Consider the following 19,082-nt stretch of genomic DNA (forward strand, 5'->3'; position numbering starts at 1 on the left):
CCGAGTCCCCACGTTAAATCAAGGCAAGTGCTGCGTTTCATCCATCACACTTGTACAGGGAGGATTTCCATGTCAGAACAAGGGAGCAGCTTTAACAGAAACATGTAAGTGAAAGGGATTAGATATTTTACAGCAGAGAGAACAGCAAGCTCTGATACAAAACTCCATGTACAGGGAATGTTTACAAATTTCAGTCAAATCCAGGTTAAGCACAAAATGGAGGAGTCGGTCACGTCAGGGGAGCCATGGCAAAAAATGCTGAAGGCAACAGTGGTTTTGCACTCTGGCTTCTGTGGAGTCGTCATTTCTCACCAACTTCCAGACCAAACAAATTAACAATTCGTGCCACAGATGTCAGAAGTTATAAAGGAAATTAATGCAACAGTTGAGCTGAAATGAGACTGAGGAAAATGCTGCTATTTTCCCTGTGGACTCGGACGTCCACACACCGAGCTCTGCTTTGTGAAGATAATATCCAGAAAGTGCTCAGCAAAGCTTAAAAAATAAATATCTAAACCTTTTTTTTTTTTCCCAGAAATGCACATGAGCGTTGGGTTGAGGTTTTGGGGTTTTTTAAAAGATTAAATATTGAAGGATTTGATGTATGTCACTGGCAATACTCCAGTTTTCTTCTAAGGGGTTTTATTCCAGGAGTTTTGACTAATGCAAATAATGAGTTTGAAATCCTGACTAACAGTGAAACAAACTCAGTTCTAAGTTAGAAATCCAGCAACTACTGCATTGATAGGACAAGGGAAGATGGCTTTAAGCCGAAGGAGAGTAGATTTAGATGGGATATTGGGCAGGAATTGTTCCCTGGCAGGGTGGGCAGGCCCTGGCACAGGGTGCCCAGAGCAGCTGGGGCTGCCCCTGGATCCCTGGCAGTGCCCAAGGCCAGGCTGGACATTGGGGCTGGGAGCAGCCTGGGACAGTGGGAGGTGTCCCTGCCCATGGCAGGGGTGGGATGAGATGGGATTTAAGGTCCTTTCCAACCCAAAGCATTCCATGGCTCTGTGAAATACGAAGCACAGCACAGGATGGAAATCCAGTGTGGAATCTGCATATTCATACAACACAATCAACAGTTTAGTCTATTTCCAACTCTCCTGTTAGCAGCTCTGATGTCAGAGTTTAAAGCACACTTTCTATGCTGGATGAATAAATCTCATATGCCAGCATAAATTTTTCATGATTCTTTCATAAATTCCTCATTTCTTGTTGTCAGTTGTCTTGGCAGAAACTAAAATATAGGAAGCTGTAAAAACGTCGATCTGCTTTAATTAAGCCGACTGCCTCCTTCCAGGGCTGTTTGACAAGCCCTGGGTGAAGCCATAGATCACCCAGAGCACACAGCAAAGAGTGCAAGGGCCTTTTAAAGATAAATACAGAGAATTTCAACCCCTGCCTCACCCTTGACTGGTTGATGACCATCTCACAACTCTCTCGGGTTTTCCATCCAATCCTTGTTTGGGATTCCTGTTCATTAAAACTGAGTTGGCAGCAGCAAAGCAGAGAGGGGGATTTTCACCCTCTGCAATCAAGAGGTAAGAGTTTACTACTGCAAGGGTGCATTTTTTTCATTAGACTGAACCAGAAAATAGCAAATTAAAACAGGAAATATGATGAAATGGATTCCTATCTGGAGTACTCTGGACAGGTCTGGTGCCCAGCATAAGGAGGACATGGAACTGTTGGAGCAAGTCCCGAGGAGGCCATGAAGTTGGTAAGGGGTCTGGAGCACCTCCCCTGTGGAGACAGGATGGGAGAGATGGGATTGTTCAGCCTAGAGAAGAAAAGGTGGTGGGGAGACCTCAACAGCACCTTCCAGAAGGGGCTCCAGGGAAACTGGGGAGGGACAATTCACCAGAACTGGAGTGACAGGACAAGGAGGAATGGGTACAAACTGCCAGAGGGCAGGGTTAGATGGGATACTGGGAAGGAATTGTTCCCTGGGAGGGTGGGCAGGCCCTGGCACAGGGTGCCCAGAGCAGCTGGGGCTGCCCCTGGATCCCTGGCAGTGCCCAAGGCCAGGCTGGACATTGGGGCTGGGAGCAGCCTGGGACAGTGGGAGGTGTCCCTGCCCATGGCAGGGGTGGCACTGGATGGGCTTTAAGGTCCCTTCCACCCCAATCATCCTGTGGTTCTATGATTCCACACAGAAAGAGAATCCTCTCATCAAGAGAAAATCACAGCAGAGCTGAGAACGTGCTCTCCAAGGAGAACCAACTTCCCTTCCTTCGCACTTCCCTGGGCTTTTCCCAAGGAAGAGCACACCAGGTGATCCCTGAGATGCCCTTGCAGCATGGGATCCTGTAACTCCATGACATTATCCAAGAGACATTCCAGAAGAGCCAAGAGCGTGTCCCTCGAGGAGCACCAAGGCCCCGCTCCCTCCCTCAGCAGCGTCAGAACACAGGGAGGGAAAAATGAGCTTTGGAGCTTTGGACAAACTGGAAAAGATGAAGAATGATTCTTAAAAGAACCCCCAATAAAATCCTTAAAATCTGTCAAAACCACTGAAAATTACAGGTTTATGTAGATCAGAAAAACTGTGGCTAAGAAATCAGGGATACCAACACTGGCAAGTGTTGAATGCACATCTCTAAGTCTAAAAAGTGCTTGAGGCTGTACCAAAACAGGAAAGTACAGACCAACATGATACCAAATATCAGCTAATAACTGTGATTCAGATCTCAGAGATGGAAATACTCTTCCTTAAGAAAACTTTTCCTCGAGGAAACACGGCTGAAGGGACTGTGGAAGGAGCACGTTGTCAAAAATAGTCTGACAAATAAAAAGTTAGTCTGTGTTCGAGAAGAACTTACAGAAAACATGTTTGGTTTTGACAGTTGGCAATTTCACTTTTGATTTTTAAAAATGAAATGTGGTTTCTGCATGAGAAGATGTAAAACAGTCCAGAAGGAAGAACATGAGACAACAAGTGTGGGAGGGAGAGTGAATCCTCACAAAGCCGTCGTAGTATCACACCTCCTTTAAAAACTCCCTGACGGGAACATGCAACTGAAATTCATCCCAGAACTGTTTCTGTTTGGATATCTTTATCAGAGAACTGTCAGAAAATCATCAATTATCTTCTCCTGCATCCTTTTTTTGAGTACTTGTGTTACACCTCCCATAGTGCAGACATGACTGGGCCAGCTACAGTCAAATCATACAAAGTAAATCCATTTTAACAGTCAAACACAGAGAGGAACAAACCCAGGGAGTGCCCGAGCCCTCAGAAGGAAAATTCCAGCATTAAGAAATAAGTAATGTCATAAAGGTGATTTTTTTATATAACTCAAAATCACCTCTTCCTCCACAAAGCTCTCACAGTTTGACTGTGACAGGAACAAAAATATATTTTCACATGGAAGATGAGAAAAAAAGAAATTAAATGAAAAACAGGAGAGGTGGATAAAACTGCTGAAGCCTTCCCTGCTTCCTGTGCAGTTTGTTCATCCATCCATCCATCCATCCATCCATCCATCCATCCATCCCTCCATCCATCCATCCATCCATCCATCCCTCCCTCCATCTCTTCATCCATCCCTCCCTCCATCTCTTCATCCATCCCTCCATCCATCCATCCCTCCATCCACCCATCCATCCATCCATCCATCCATCCATCCATCCCTCCCTCCATCCATCCCTCCCTCCATCCATCCCTCCATCCATCCCTCCATCCATCCATCCATCCATCCATCCCTCCATCCATCCCCCCATCCCTCCATCCACCCATCCATCCATCCATCCATCCATCCCTCCATCCATCCATCCCTCCATCCACCCATCCATCCATCCATCCATCCATCCCTCCATCCATCCCTGTGAAGGAGGGCTCTGCTGGGCACTCAGTGCTGTGCAGGAGCCCATCTGGTGGACTCAATTCCCAGAGTTTTTGAAGATAAGCTGACTCACCCCATGCTGTGATGAATTTCAGTGTTCCTGTTCCACAAGACATCTTCTCCTGCCCTGTGCATTCCCACCTAAGTGCTGCTGCACCTGCATCCCAAGTTTCCCACCAGGCAGAGCTTTAGTGCTGGCTCTGCACCACCTGCAGGCAGCCAGGTGACACCTGAGCCAGCAGAGCGCTGCCCAAACCAATTAAACTGCCCAAAACTTAACAAATTGAGCCAGGGGATGCTGCTGCACCACACGAGGTGTGAGGGTTATGGAGAGGGGGCTCTGTCACCCGGGAGCTCCAAAGGGAATTGGAGCAGAGAGGGGATCAGGGATCAGATGCTCTGTTTCAGCTCCCTCTCTCTGAAGCCACTTGCAGAAAGACAGAGTTTTCATGTCACTGATGATCACAGGGACCTGAGAAATGACAGTTTTCACACCTTCTGCACCAGTCATACATTATTAATATTTTTCTTTTCCTGGAGTTGCTGGCAAGCAGCAAACAACTCCCCCGAAGGGCAGGTGGATGCTCTCCCGAATCTCCAGGTGAGGGCTTAGGGAAGCTGAACAGTCAGATGGGGTGGGAAAGGTCAGAGCAGGAACAGCAAAGGCATTTCCAGAGTGCCTGGATGCAGAGGGCTCTGGATGCAGGCTGGGAACATGGCCAGGGCTCAGGGGAAGATGGAATGGACAGGGGGAAGCCTTTCCCACACATCCAGGACAAAACAATCTGAAAAAGCTGGGAGAGCAAAGCTCCTGTCGCAGGCAGAGCAAATCCAAACAGATCCCTGAACACACTGACAATAAATTCCCTTTGCAGCTCACCAGGCATTTGGTGAATGTTTATATACAAGGAATTTAAGGAGGGGAAAGGTTTGCTTTTAATATCTTTCATGTTATTGCTTTGAACATCCCAAATGAAAAAACATGGTGGTAGTTTAAAGTTCAGCCACTCAAGGAACAGGATTTGCACAGAGTGTGCCCCTGGATGGATATTTTCTAACACCAGTGAGAATCTATGTCCATCACCTGGATACTAAAGAAGCTCTCATTTTGGTTAATGTTAAAAAACCATGGATTTACCTTCTCAGTTCAGCCTGTTCATCCCCAGATCTGGAAATACCTGGTTTACTACCTGCAAAGACCTGCTTACCTGTAACACTTCTGATGGAAAAGGAAAAAGGAGAAACATCCATCAAGAAAGGCTGAGCTCAAGCTCTGCCTGCAATGCACTGAGAGAGACAGAAGATGCCTTTTCAGTGCTCATATTCAGTGATACAAACCTTCAAACTGGTGATAGCCAATGATCTGGCACCTCTTTTCTCTCAAAATATGCTTTAAACTCTTCCTGCCCTACAATCACTCATCTGTTACATCAGAGCAGGAATAATTTCCTTCTTTTTAAAAAAACCCTCCAGTTCTTCCTACAGTGGCTGTGTTTTCTCACACTCCAACTGGAAAAGCTTGTTTTCTACAGTATGTTCATGAAATATTTCTGATCCTGAAATTTAATAACCCCAGAAAAGGCCTTGCTGGCTTTTTAAGCATCGAGGCTGCTGCTCTGAGAAGCCAAAATGCTGCACCATTGTCGGTCGTTGGAAAAGATGAAAATTCAGACAAGGAATGTGTTGGCAAGGTAAAAGCAAACAGGGCTTTAGGCACATTTTACCCAAATTGTATTAAATTAATAACTGTGCTGGTCACTATTCTTGTGAATCATTAACAAAATAATACATTAAGAGCAAAGTACTGTTTTATAATATGTACAATATCTCTGTTCTGTCAAGCTGCTCTAAGTGCTGAAAATCCTGAAGTCACTCATTGATGGTCAAACAGACAGAATTTCAGTGCAAAGCTCACTACAGAAATCTGAATTCCAGACTAACAGCCAAAAAAAAGCATTTAAGCCTGAAAATGCATTTATAATATCCAACCAACTGTTTTTTGTTACTTCTCAACACTGAAATACTGGGGTTTTTTACAATACTGGAAAGGATGAATAGACCCCAAGTGTGAAAAAGCAGCCCGTATTTCACTCTCTGGGTATTTTAAAATGTGCAGTGGTAGTGACTGAAATGATGCTGATGTGGAAAAATAACGATTGTTAAGTGAAAGTTGCTACACCTTTCCTGTTAAAAATAAACATCACGTGGTGTTAGCTTTGACTTGGTGAAAATGGAGCCCTGCTTTGGGATTTAACACCTTCAGCTTTATTTAATTACCTCCTTCACGGCGCTGCTTTTATAGGCACCGAGTGTTCCCACATCGTGCTCATGCCTTACATCCTGTGCTAAAAAAACCCAAGAGTTTTGTATTTGGGGCTGTGACGTCAACAGCCTTTATGGGAGGGGGTTAAATGCGCACAAATTGAGCAGTCAGGGCACCTTAATTCCAATTAATAACTGGAATACCACATCCGGGTGGGTTTGGGCGCTAAGGTAGAACGTTTTTCCCTCCTACCACAGAATCATGGGATCACTGAAGTTGGAAAAGCCCCCTAAGATCATCGAGTCCAAGCCAGCATTCCCAAGCCACCACTGACCCGTATCCCCAGGTGCCACCAGGATGCTCCATGGTCTTTGGATTCCCACCACCAAAGGGCACCAACATCATTTTCTCAGTCTTGGTTTTGGTCACATTTCCAAGGGATCATTTTTCCTGTGTGAACCTAAGGAGCAAAACTCCTCCGGGTGGTCCCACGAAATGTGGTGCTGCAGGCACCAAACTGACTGTGAGGAGCCAGGAAAAGCAGAATAAAGCTGGGAAAGTCCCCAAAGCTCCATGAAATGAGAAAGCAAATACTGAGCTACAGCTTCATCCCAAACACCCACACTGGTACAATAATGTGGATTCAAATGTTCGTGAGCTCATCTTAGAGAGAGCTAAACCTTGAGTATCTGCACACCAGGGCCTTTGGAGTGGGTTCAGGCAGCAATGGAGAAAAGAACATGAGAATCACTAAATAAAATGTAAAATTTAAATTGACAGTTAAGGGGTTTGTCAGTTCTAATTAGAAAATTGTAAGAAAACTTTAAATTAAAGGAAGGCTTACGCTAAAGGATCTGTCTGAGGAAATGTAATCTGCCAAGGGTTCCTGCTACCCCTGAAGTAATGAGAGCACAAAACAAAAACCAAAAACATGTAACAACATCAATATCCACCATTTAGTGCACAATATATTGAATTCTTCTTGCTTAATTTGATAAAAAAATATCATAAAATCCAAACTGATAAATATATTGGCTGGTAAAATGCTTATGAGTACAGTCATCCCAAAGTACCTTAATACCAACCCAGGTTTAGATTCCAGAAGGGAAAATAATACTGGAATCATTGTGTTCCATTTGAAATTAATTTGGCAAGGCTTCTTCAGGTCTCAATTAGCTCTTAGCACAGAATTACCATGACACACAGGCTAATAACCTCTCAGAGCTTTCTTTCAGAACAATGTGTTAAACCCAGCAGTTCTCAACACTCTAAAGATGCAAGTTGGGAAAAAAGAGGGCAAGTAGCCAAAAAAATGAGTTGGATTTCCAAGGATCTTGTTAAAAAAACAAAGGAAACCAGACATCCACAGCATCCTGTGGGTGATGGCTCCAGAAAGTGAGGAATGAAAAGCCATTTTCAACATTCTCTTGCTGTTCCTTAGTGCAGCAGTTGAGCCAAGCTGCCTCTTTCACTCAGCTGTGTGCAGCTTCTGTGCCCTATTTCTCCTTCAAGTATCCCATTTCTGAGCCACTCTGGGAAATGACACACTGGGAGATGCCTGTAAAACGCTCGTGACTTTAGAGCAGGTAAAATACACCAGGGCAGACAACCAGCAGGGCAAAGTGGTGTTTGGGAGGAGTAGCTACTCCTGCCGGTGATTCCCCATGAAACATCCTCCAGGGAAAACCCCCAGCAGTACCATGGGATGGCCCCTGGGCTGAGGACTGCTCTAAGTAACAGTGACAGGATGAGAGGAAACGGCCTCAAGTCGCACCAGGGGAGGTTTAGGTTGGATATTAGGAAAAAATCTCTTCATGGAAAGGGTTGTCCAGTCCTGGCACAGCTGCCCAGGGCAGTGGCGGAGTCCCAAGCCCTGGAAGTGTTCAAAAAATGTGTGGATGTGGCCATTGAGGATGAGGTGGTGCTGCTGGGTTGAGCAGTGATCCCAGTGATCTCAGAGCTCCTCCCCACCCTTAACAATCCTATGATAATCCCACAGATTCCTTGAAGTTCCCAAGCTTTATAAGACACATGGAGCATTCGGAAGGTTTTGAAGGGATTCAATTTGCTCCCACTCCAAGGAGGACAACCAGTCCACAGCCAGGAATTCTCCAGGTCTAAACCTCAGCACTGCCTCGCTACCTAGAACTCTGCAAGGTGCCAAAAATAGCAAGGCCTTTTAACAGAAGATAAAAAAAAAAAATCTCTAAAAAACCCTTTTCCCCCTTGAACTCAAGAACACCAGCAGTTGGGGTCATTTCATCCCTCTGTGTTTCTTCCTAGTGCAGAAAGAGCTGTTCCCTAGCACACAATTCTTTGCTTCCAAGTCACTGGAATTTTCTTGTTGGCAAATCAAAGGTTGAAGTGTCATGGGGTTGGTAGTGAGCAATGAAGGTGGAGCTAATGCTCCACAGGGAAATTTTGGAAGCAAAATTAAAAGCAAGTTGTGCTTTAGGATGAAAAGGACCTGCAACAGCCTTTTCCTGGTTTTATAGAGCTGCCATGGCTCTGAGATTTCCATTCCTGGGAGGACACCAAATCCCATCCACATTCAGGGACAGGAAAATATCTTTGTCAAGGGAAGCACAATAAAACCCAGAACAAGCAGCATCACAGAAGATGCTGGATGTGGTCACCAGGCCAAGCTCACCCCACTGCAGGAAATCTTCCCAAAAACCCAACACGGCTCCAAACACATGAAAACCGTAATTAAGATGATACAATTATGATCAACAAACTGGAAATCATTACTCCACCTTTAGACCCCAGGGGACATTAATCATGACCCAAATAGATGGAAAGAGTGCTCAGAGAAGGAGCTGATGGATTTGGGAGGGCTGGGACATCTCACACCCACATCCCAACATTGGCAGCTTCACTGGGTGCTTCTCAGAATCCCAGACTGGTTTGGGTTGGAAAGACCTTAAAGCCCATCCCATTCCCACCCCTGCCATGGACAGGGAGCCTTCCACCACCCCAGGGTGCTCCAAGCCCTGTCCAGCCTGACCTGGGGCACTGCCAGGGATGGAGCAGCCACAGCTGCTCTGGGAATTCCATCCCAGCCCCTCACCACCCTCCCAGGGAACAATTCCTTCCCAAAATCCCATCTAACCCTGCCCGCCTTCCATGACTTCTCCATCCTAAGTGATCAGAGATTACAGAAATTAAGGAGCAAACCAGATCATTAAATCCAGCGGGCTGCCCCAAGTGTTCCATCAGTTCTCACAACCACACCACGATCAATATTCCACCAATTCCAGGGACATTTCTAACTCCAAAGGCTGGGAGAAAACCACCTGCTATGGGGTGGAAACCATCAAGGGAAAAGAGCACCTGCTGGAGAATATTCCTTCAAGGAATCTCAGCTCTTTGAATAAGAAAATATCCTGTTATTTCAAACATAGTCAAGTAGATTCATTTTCCTCCCAGGTGCAGTTAATTTGACAGGTACAACGCTAAACCAAAAATCCTGCAAGGTCTTTCCTGAAAAGGTCAGTGCATTATGCAACGGGGTTTTTTATGGACAGCAAAAAAAGTTCCTGCATGCACAGAAATTTTAGGTGATTTACCAATGTGCATTCGTGTCTTTTACTCCCAGATGAAGAGCAAACTTTGGGGTACATGAGTTAATTCTGAGAACTGGCTCCTAAGGAAGTTATGAGCTTTGAAAATTGTTATCCTCAGTCCATACATGGGAAATAGTGGGAGGCTTTTCTATACAGAGAAATATTCAGCACTAAAGAAAAACAAAATTGCTCCCATTTGAAGTCTTACTGCATTCCAGCCCTGAATTAAATTATTTGATTGTTCAAGCTGCATGTCTGGACTCTTAAACTTTTTAAATAAGCACAGAGTCCTATAGGAAATGCATTAATAGTCAGGAAAAGTAGCAGCAATTCCTTCTAATCCAAGCTTTTTGTACTGTTCAGACTCTTCTTGAAACAATGCATCCCTTGGCCTCCTAAAACATAATTGCATTGCAAACACCTCCTTCATCCCAGTTCCAATTTGGGAATGTAAACCAGTTAACATATTCCACTAAAACATATCTTCAGGGAATATTTTAGTGATCAGGGCCCCAGTTATAAATTCAGATTTTCAAGTAACAGCCACTAAGCATAAAATTGAGTGGTTAAGGTTGGAAAAAACCCTTCAGGTCATTGAGTCCAACCCTCAGCCCACCTTGTTCCACATGTTTTTGGGACACTTCCAGGGATGGGGACTCCACCACTGCCCTGGGCATCCTGATCCAGTGCATGAAAACCCTTTCCATGAAAAAACTTTCCCTAATCTCCAATCTAAACCTCCCCTGGAGCAACTTAAGGCCATGAATAATGTCTTTGAGCATGGAATTAACACAGGCTTGAACCCATGAAGGGGTTTAGGAAATGAAATCACGATTTTAAAGCTTCTTCTGCTCCCTCCACCCCAATCCCATAGATTTAATAACACCTGATAGGCTGTGAAACTGTGGGGTGTCTCTGCTTTTCCCATCGTTTCCAATCCAGAATCTTTGCCATCCTTCTGGCCTCTTTTTGCCTGTTATGAAAACTACACCTCATCCAGCAGGAGCTCGGGATGGATTTTAAATAAGAGCTTTTGCACTTGCACTCATCTGATGGATGCGACTTGACTGGTCAATTATGTAAGTGCAAAGAGCCTATTTTCAGACATTTATTAAAACCATCCTGCTTTTGTTTCCATAAGCCTGCCTCAAACCCAGCAGAATATTGCAATTAAGACAAATTTCCATAAGCTAAACCCCAGTTTCAGTTTGGCTTTGGGTGACTTGTCAGGAAGGATAAACTCAGAGGCAGCTGAACCCTGGGCTGCTTTTGAAGGTTCCGAGTTACGCAAAAGTTGCTCCGGTTCCTGACGCACGCCAGGGTTTGCCCACTCCTGGTGGACGGTCACAAACATCACTGGAGGTAATTCTGAGAGCACAGCGTGGATCTGACAGGTACTGCTATGACAACCATGCAGCAGAACTGCCTACATTTCCCTGGAAGCTCCAAAAATAAACATTCCAGGATGTGTTTATCCGGCGTGTCTCCCTCGTCCTTTGTCCTCCTCCTTGCGAGGCTTTTTTTGGCTTTCACACAGAAAATTCATTGAGATCCTGGGCTGGTGGGCTGGGTTTGGGTGGGGTTGAGGGCATTTTGTTCATGGAAGATGTGGGGTGGTGGTTTGGATTTGTGCTGGGAACAGGGGGCATAATACAGGAATATTTCTGTTGTGCTGAGCAGAGTTTGGGGCCTTGACCATTCCCTGTGGAGCTTTTCCAGTGCCCAGCCATCCTCTGGGAAGAACCTTCTCCTGAAACCCAACCTAACCCTCCCTGACACAATAGGTAACACCCACCAGATTCCCTCCCCAGGCCAGCTCTACTTCCTCTGGGAAAAAAAAAATAGAGATGAGAAACCTCATTTTCACCGAGAGCATCTCATCCCTTTTCCTCCGACTTCAAAAGGCAAAACAAACAGGTATTTTATGTAAATATGGACATTAGAAACAAAAAATAGAACAGCAAACATCAAATTCCTTTTTCATAGGCAACTCAGCTTCCAGTGGCACAGCTGCAGATGAAAGTAGCAGCTACAAATTAATATATCATAAGGTCTTACCAAAGGAACTTGATTGTCTCAAATGCCAAAAGTAAGACCAAAGACTAAATTATTTGCATTTACGGAACCGTAGCGAGGAATTGCTTTCATGTTCTGAGTTATGTGTTTAGGAGGAACCTAAGTTTAGCTTGTCAGCCTCTGACAAAAGTTAAAAACAATTTCTAAAACATTTCAGAATCATTTCGAAACATGGTTTCGATGGGGGAAATGTAAACAAGACAAAATCCCTGCCTTTTTTTGCAACTACCTCTACAGTTCCAACTCCTCGCGTGTGTTTTCCTGCAGGAGGTGCCTGGAATGAAGAATCTGCCTCCAAAGCACTTCCCAGCCCTATCCTGAAACACAGGAAACTCCCTGATTGCTTAAAATTATTAAATACAGATATTATGGCTGTAATAGGAAGAACTCTCCCTGAAAATGTGGGCACAGACAAACTCTACAGCAGCTGCAACTTAAAGGTGGACAAGTATCCTAAAAGGAACTGTAAGACATTTCCAACTCCTCCTTCCAAGGAGCTGTTTCAAAAGTACATTTAATGGTCTCTTATCCATCTTTGTCATCCCTCAGTGGTTTTTTTCCATCTCCTTTCCTTGGATATTGTTGTTTACAGTAATCCAGGAGCTGATCTGGACCAAAATTTGGAAGTGAAAGGAAAAGCCACTGCATCAATTCAAATATTCTCTGCTTTTACCCCCAAAATGAATTCTTTTAACTCCAAAATGCTGGTCAGCCACCTGCAAACCAATGTCACCTTCAACACGTTGGTGGCAATTCCATCAAATCGGTGACACCAAAACCTTGGAGTCTGAACCAACAAATTGCTTTCCTAAAATGAGAATTTTACTGAACTAGACAAGTGAGTAAATAAAGCATTCTACAAAAAAGGAAGAATTATCTTGTTAGATATGAAGATTTTTTGGTGTTCATTTCAGCATGAAAGGTGGGAACACAGCGTGACTCCCCATGGTGTTGGAACAAAGGCATGGGATGTGATCCTGAGCCTGGGATGTGATCCTGAGCCTGGCACAGCAATACTGGGAGGCAGAAAAGAGAGAGGACCCTGATGTTTTCATGCACTGGACCAAAAACAGGCAGGCAAAGCACTGGGAGTCATTTCTGTCACTACTACTGAGTGTGCAGATTTTTTATATCTATAATATATGTAAGAAATAATATATATCTTTCTATATATTTATCCCACTAGTGAAGGTCAAAAAAATATAATACTAAATTTGAACTAAACTTGTATTTGCAAATATTCCCTGTAATCCAGTCATTCACATGCATTTCTCCATTTCCCTCTTCCCCCATGGCTACAACTTGATCTCATCCAGAACATTTGAATCCACTGCTTACTCCAGAGTATTTTCATCTGGAAGCAAACCACTGAGTGGAGAGGAGCTTTAAGAGAAAACTAAAGCACTGGTCTAAAAGGGGAATTAGAGCTCTGTTTTCCAGTTATTTTAATTCTTTCTCCCATTGTTTCACACTACCAGATATAATCCATGCAGGAAATATATGAAATTGTGGATACAGTTAAAATTTAATTCCCTTGATTTGGTTCATAGCACAGAAACTGCCGAAGAGGTGCTTTCAAAAATGACACCAAATTGCACGTTCGGAGTTATTCCTATGGAGGGGATGTCACAGCCTTAAAAGGCAAAATTTGTTCTTAAATTTCATCTGTTTTTCTTCAATAAAACTTTGTAAGGGTGGAAATAAATGGAGCAGATGGACAAAACAAGGTGTTTTACACTGCAGCTCACTGGTTTTGGAAACCACGTTAACTCCAACAGGAAAAATGAAAAGCACGGAAATCAATGGAGAAGCATTTCCAAAGGAGCTGGTGCAATGGGAATGAGGGAATGAGGGATGAACAACCCCCCTCAGGACATCTGAAGATACTCATCAACACCAAAAAGACTGGAAAATGGTTTTAACTTTAAATACTACTCAGATATTCAGGCACTGAGGTGAGTCAGGAAGAATCAAAGATCATCAACACATCCCATTTCTGCCTCCTCAGGACTTTGTGTCCAGCTTGGGACAAAGACAAGATTATTTTTAAGGATAAAAATTCCAAGCCTCTGTCCTAACTGTGAACCAAACTGCTTTGTATTGCTCCAAATTTTCCGTGAGGACCTGCCTGGGGTAAGGATCCCTTTGTGCTTTAAGGAAAAAAACCATGGGCAGGGAAAGGCTGGTTTTGTACCTCTGCTCTTTCATTTGTACGGCCAGAATTTCACAGTGCCAAAGAAAAACCAAGGTGAAATCCCTGCCCAAGTGAACACTGAGAGGTCAATGGACAATGAAGGTAACACAATTCCAGACTGGTTTGGGTGAGAAGGGCCCTTAAATCCCACCCAGTGCCACCCCTGCCATGGGCAGGGACACCTCCCACTGTCCCAGGCTGCTCCCAGCCCCAATGTCCAGCCTGACCTTGGGCACTGCCAGGGATCCAGGAGCAGCCACAGCTGCTCTGGGAATTCCATCCCAGCTCCTCCCCACCCTCAGGGGGAAGAATTCCTTCCCAATATCCCATCTATCCCTGCCCTCTGGCAGTGTGAATCCATTCCCTGGGTCCTGTCCCTCCATCCCTTGTCCCCAGTCCCTCTCCAGCTCTCCTGGAGCCCCTTTAGGCCCTGCAAGGGGCTCTGAGCTCTCCCTGGATCCTTCTCTTCTCCAACTGAGCACTCCCAGCTCTCCCAGCCTGGCTCCAGAGGGGCTCCAGCCCTCGGAGCAGCTCCGTGCCCTCATCTGGATCCTGTCCATGAGCTCAGTGTCCCTCCTGTGCTGGGCTGATACAAGCAACACTCACTGCAGTACTGACCACACTGTAATTGCCCTGTGTCCACTTATTAATGCCAGTTAAGGCATTAAGAATGTCCAAACACAAACCTTCCCAATCCTATTTCAATCCTTCCCAAAACCCAGGAACCCCAGAGTTCTCCTGTTCACAGGTATCACATGCTGGGAGGGTTTCCTGATGCCTCCAACATAACTCCCAAGACACTTGGAATTACTGAGGCAAAACCACTTTCAAAATTAATAAAAAAAGAAATCAATCCAAGGGGCTTCAGATGTTCCTCATCAGCTCTCAAAGAGCTCCTCATTTTAAACACCTTCCCAAGGCGCTTCCTAAGCATTCCAAACCAGCAGGAAGAACCCAAAGATGGCTCAATCTCCTGACTCCTATTTATTCAGAATGGATTTTATTAGGGAGTTAAGGAGACTTCAGAAGCCCAGATTAAAGTTATGGTGCATTTTTATAAGGAGTGCAGGAGCTGTGGTTCAGGATTTTATATAAGGAAACGCTGACAACTTTATAGCCGTGGTAGCTTCCAGTAAATGCAGAAGAGATTTCTCCAGGCAACTGGTAAATATAATGTTTTTCCCTTATACTTTCATCTCAGTACACATAAAAGCATTTGACACACTTAATAAAATGTCACCAGCATAAAACACTGCACAAAGGAATGCTAAATAATGACAGAACTGCAATTATTAAGGAAAAAAAATGAGCATTAGAAACATTTTCAGCCTCTCTCTACATTACTGGGGTGATGGAATTCGGATTTAAAAGCCTTTTTAATTCTTTCTTGTAACACCACTGAAATAATTCCTGGACATACGACTCCATACAATAACCCCTAATTTGAGGTCATATGCAAAACATGCAATTCATCCTCCAAAGAATAAACTGACTTATTATAAGATATGCATAGAATTTTACTGCACCTGCAGCTGGCTGCAAAATCCGGGTTCTCAGACTGATGCCACCCTTTAATGTTTGGTGGACTCCAAGAGCCCTAAGCCAGGCCACTAAAACACTCCTCCAGAGCCAATTTTGAAATAATTCTGTGCATGAGAGAGGGAGGCAAAGCCAGGGCAGGCTGGCTGCAGCCTCGTGGTTGCTGTTTCCAAGCAACCCTGTTGTTCCAGAGCAAAGCCGAAGGCGCCAGCTCAGGAAAGCTCCGGAGCTTTTCCCTCTGTACTCACTTGTTCTGCATCATGTTCATGATCACCCAGTCGAAGGGATAAACGTTCTTCCCGATGAGGTTCTTGAACATGATGAATGTTTCCATCAGGAAGTCCTAAAAGAAGAGACAGTGTTTGGAGAAGGCCGCTCCCGCAGACTGAAAAACTCCACGGGATGGTGGCAGGTATGGATGGACTGGATGCCAAAGGGGGCTTCGTGCTCTGCTTCCTAAAAAAGGCATTTTTCATAAAAAACACACCCAAATCCTACCAAAGCACATTTATCCATGATGCCCATAAATCCTACAATAATTCCATTGCAGAAATTATAACAACAGTAATCCCACAGTTAAGCAACCCATGGGATTACTCAAGGCCAAGCACTGGTTCACCAGTTATCCAAAAGGAGTTTCTGCTGGAAAAACAATCATTATTTTCCATGCTATGGACAAGATCTCCCAGTTTTTTCATGTATTGTGACACACCTGTCGTGACACACTCTTGGGAAGTTGATAAAAGCACACTGATACATGGAAAGAGGAAAAAAAGAAAGCTAAATATTTATTTAACTCTTATGATTGCACTAAAAATACTCCCTGGAGTCAGGTGATGAATATTCCCTCCCTCCATGAGTACTGTCCTGAAATTGAGATTACTTATGTATTAAAATAAAAACATGTTCCAGTTCAAAGTGGGATTCATCACCTGCACTTGGGGCTGAGGACAACAACGGCTTGGACATCCCAAAACAGGGAGAGAGCCTCCCAAAGGGAGCAGCAGGAATTGTTCCTGCAAGTGAAAACCTGCCCAAGAACAAGTTAATTTAACAGCATAAACCAATTTATTTCCACACAGCTATAAGCAAACAATTCTTTGGACCAGAAACTTCGTGTACTTTACAATGTAAATCATCTCCTACGAATCTGTAACTGCCATCTAACAATTTCAGTAATATCAAATGCTGCAAGAAAGATAAAGGGGAAAAGAGAACTTCATGCAGAAAGTCCTTGATCCACTTCACACAGAGATAAAAATGAACTTTTATTCCAAGGTTAGAATATCTTCCCTTTGATACAGTTTCTCAGTAATGGTATTTATCTGGTCTATCTTTAAAATGTCAAATGCCTACAAAAAAGAAATCCCCAATATGTTCCATCGACTGGACTTTTAACTAAGACTGCTTTCTGTGTAACCTTTTCAGTGAGAAATGAATCTGAAGCTCCTGCTCTCATCAGTCTTTCTTCAGGTATGAGAGCCAGGATCTTTGGCAGATTTATCTTTTAATCCACTGCTCTGTTAAAATGTTTTCCTGGCTCAGAAATTCCCAGTCAGTGGATGCAGGGAGCTGCAGAGGTCCTGAGGATATGGCATTGAGATAAGAATCACAGAATCCCAGAATGGTTTGGGTTGGAAAGGACCTTAAATCCCATCCCATTCCACCCCTGCCATGGGCAGGGACACCTCCCACTGTCCCAGGCTGCTCCCAATGTCCAGCCTGGCCTTGGGCACTGCCAGGGATCCAGGGGCAGCCCCAGCTGCTCTGGGCACCCTGTGCCAGGGCCTGCCCACCCTCCCAGGGAACAATTCCTTCCCAATCTCCCACCCATCCCTGCCCTCTGGCACTGGGAAGCCATTCCCTGAGTCCTGTCCCTCCAGCCCTTGTAAATATTCTCTCTCCATGTTTCTATTTCACAAAGCAACGTGGAATTTCCCCCTCTCTAGAGTCATTCCAAACCTACCTGGACCCTGCCCTGGCAGTGGGTTGGACTGGGCGATTTCCAGAGGTCCCTTCCAACCCAACCCCAGCTATTCTGGGATTCTGTGAACTTCCAGGGTGCTGGGCTCCACCATGTGCAGAATACCCCTGGTGAAATAACCCCTCTGTTGTTTGACAACACAACATCAATAAAGATCACAGAATCCCAGAATCATTAAAGTGGGAAAAGACCCCCAGGATCACCAAATCCAACCTCTGACCAAACAGCACCGTGCCCAGTGAACCAGATCCTGATGCTTTGGGCATTAACAGGGTGGAGAGCAAGTCTGGAACTGCTCCTGCTCCAGATGTCACCACTGTGCAAAGCCCAACTCATCCCAGAGCCACTCCTTTAGCTCAGAAGATCTGCCTTCATTGCAGAGTTCAAACTGCACATTTCCCTGCTCATTTTTCCTGTGTTTTGCTGAAAGAATTCCACTGTTGATGATTTGGTTCCTTCCTGACCCTGGGGGCTCTGACCCACTTTGCTGATTCAGCTCTACATTTCCATCCCCTGACAGTTCCATTTTAATAACCCCACGCTCACCCAGGTACTTTAAATAATGCTCTGTAACAACTCAGCTAATTATTGATCAAATAAAAAGCTCCTGATGCTCACCTGGGGTTTATGTATTCATAATATTGCTCTATTTTCCGTTTTATGCTTCTCATAGAAAAGCAAATGGTTTGGATGAATTAACCTCCTTTTATGAGGAAAACTCAGGGTTTTTGAGGGGCTGGGAAGAGAGGGAAGCCACCAGGACAAGAAAAAACTGGGTATTTTCAGTATAACTGGAAGCAGCACCAATTTTTCTGAAAATAAAACCTGTACTAAAGGAGGAAGGGTTACAACTCCTGCTCTCTCTCCAACTACAAATCCTGTTTAATAGGAAATAGAATTTACAGCAGGTAAGACCCCTGAAACATTCCCATCCACTGATGGAAAGCAAACAGCCTGAGCTCAGCCTGAGATTCTACACATGGCAGAACATTAACAGGCATTTTTTGTCAACTAAACCACACACGTCTCAAATAAAAATATTTTCTACCAAGGAAAAAGGGGAGAGGAATCAGTTAGTCCCAGAAATAACCTCAGTGATCTCAGATAATGTTTCACCTCAGGATGACAGCAGAATCACAGATTTTGATTTTACAGAATCACAGCAGAGTTTGGGCTGGAAGGGATCTCAATGCAAGAAATCCCTCTTTGAACAGACATTCCTTAATAAATCTAAGCTCTCTGTTCTGCAGAGAGGTAGAAGACTGCTTTTATTGCACTCCACCTCATCTTCTCGCACACTTTTGAGGCCAAATATGACCACTATAATAATCTCAACCTGCCACCTACCATAACACAGACCATAAAGCTTCCTCCAGCACTTCCAGCACAGAGCTTCCAACTCCTGCTTGAGCAAGAGCAGAGGCTGAAGGAAGATTTAAGGGTCTCCAGTGGTGAAGAAGCAACCACAGCTTAAGTTTTCCCCTTCTCTTGCCTTTTTTTTTTAAGAAAAAGCTTTTCATTTCTGCCTGGCTGAATTTAGTCTCAGTTCTAAATCACTGCTTTGTGATTAAATGGAATCCTCTGCAATACGAGGTGCAGTTTTCACCTCCAG

At 44.4% G+C, this 19,082-nt stretch overlaps 1 protein-coding gene across 2 annotated transcripts in view; it reads right to left on the reverse strand.

Annotated features, from left to right (window-relative positions):
• Positions 1 to 19,082, reverse strand: part of DOCK1 (dedicator of cytokinesis 1) — a 264,405-nt gene that overhangs the window by 95,347 nt on the left and 149,976 nt on the right. For both annotated transcript variants that reach the window (XM_010408449.4, XM_010408448.4), the window contains exon 29: positions 15,735 to 15,829. In XM_010408449.4, coding sequence (XP_010406751.3) covers positions 15,735 to 15,829 — 95 coding nt within the window. The remainder of the gene's footprint in view (positions 1 to 15,734; positions 15,830 to 19,082) is intronic.

The sequence above is a fragment of the Corvus cornix genome, chromosome 6 (assembly GCF_000738735.6).
Source record: "Corvus cornix cornix isolate S_Up_H32 chromosome 6, ASM73873v5, whole genome shotgun sequence".
NCBI classification, from domain to species: Eukaryota; Metazoa; Chordata; class Aves; order Passeriformes; family Corvidae; genus Corvus; species Corvus cornix.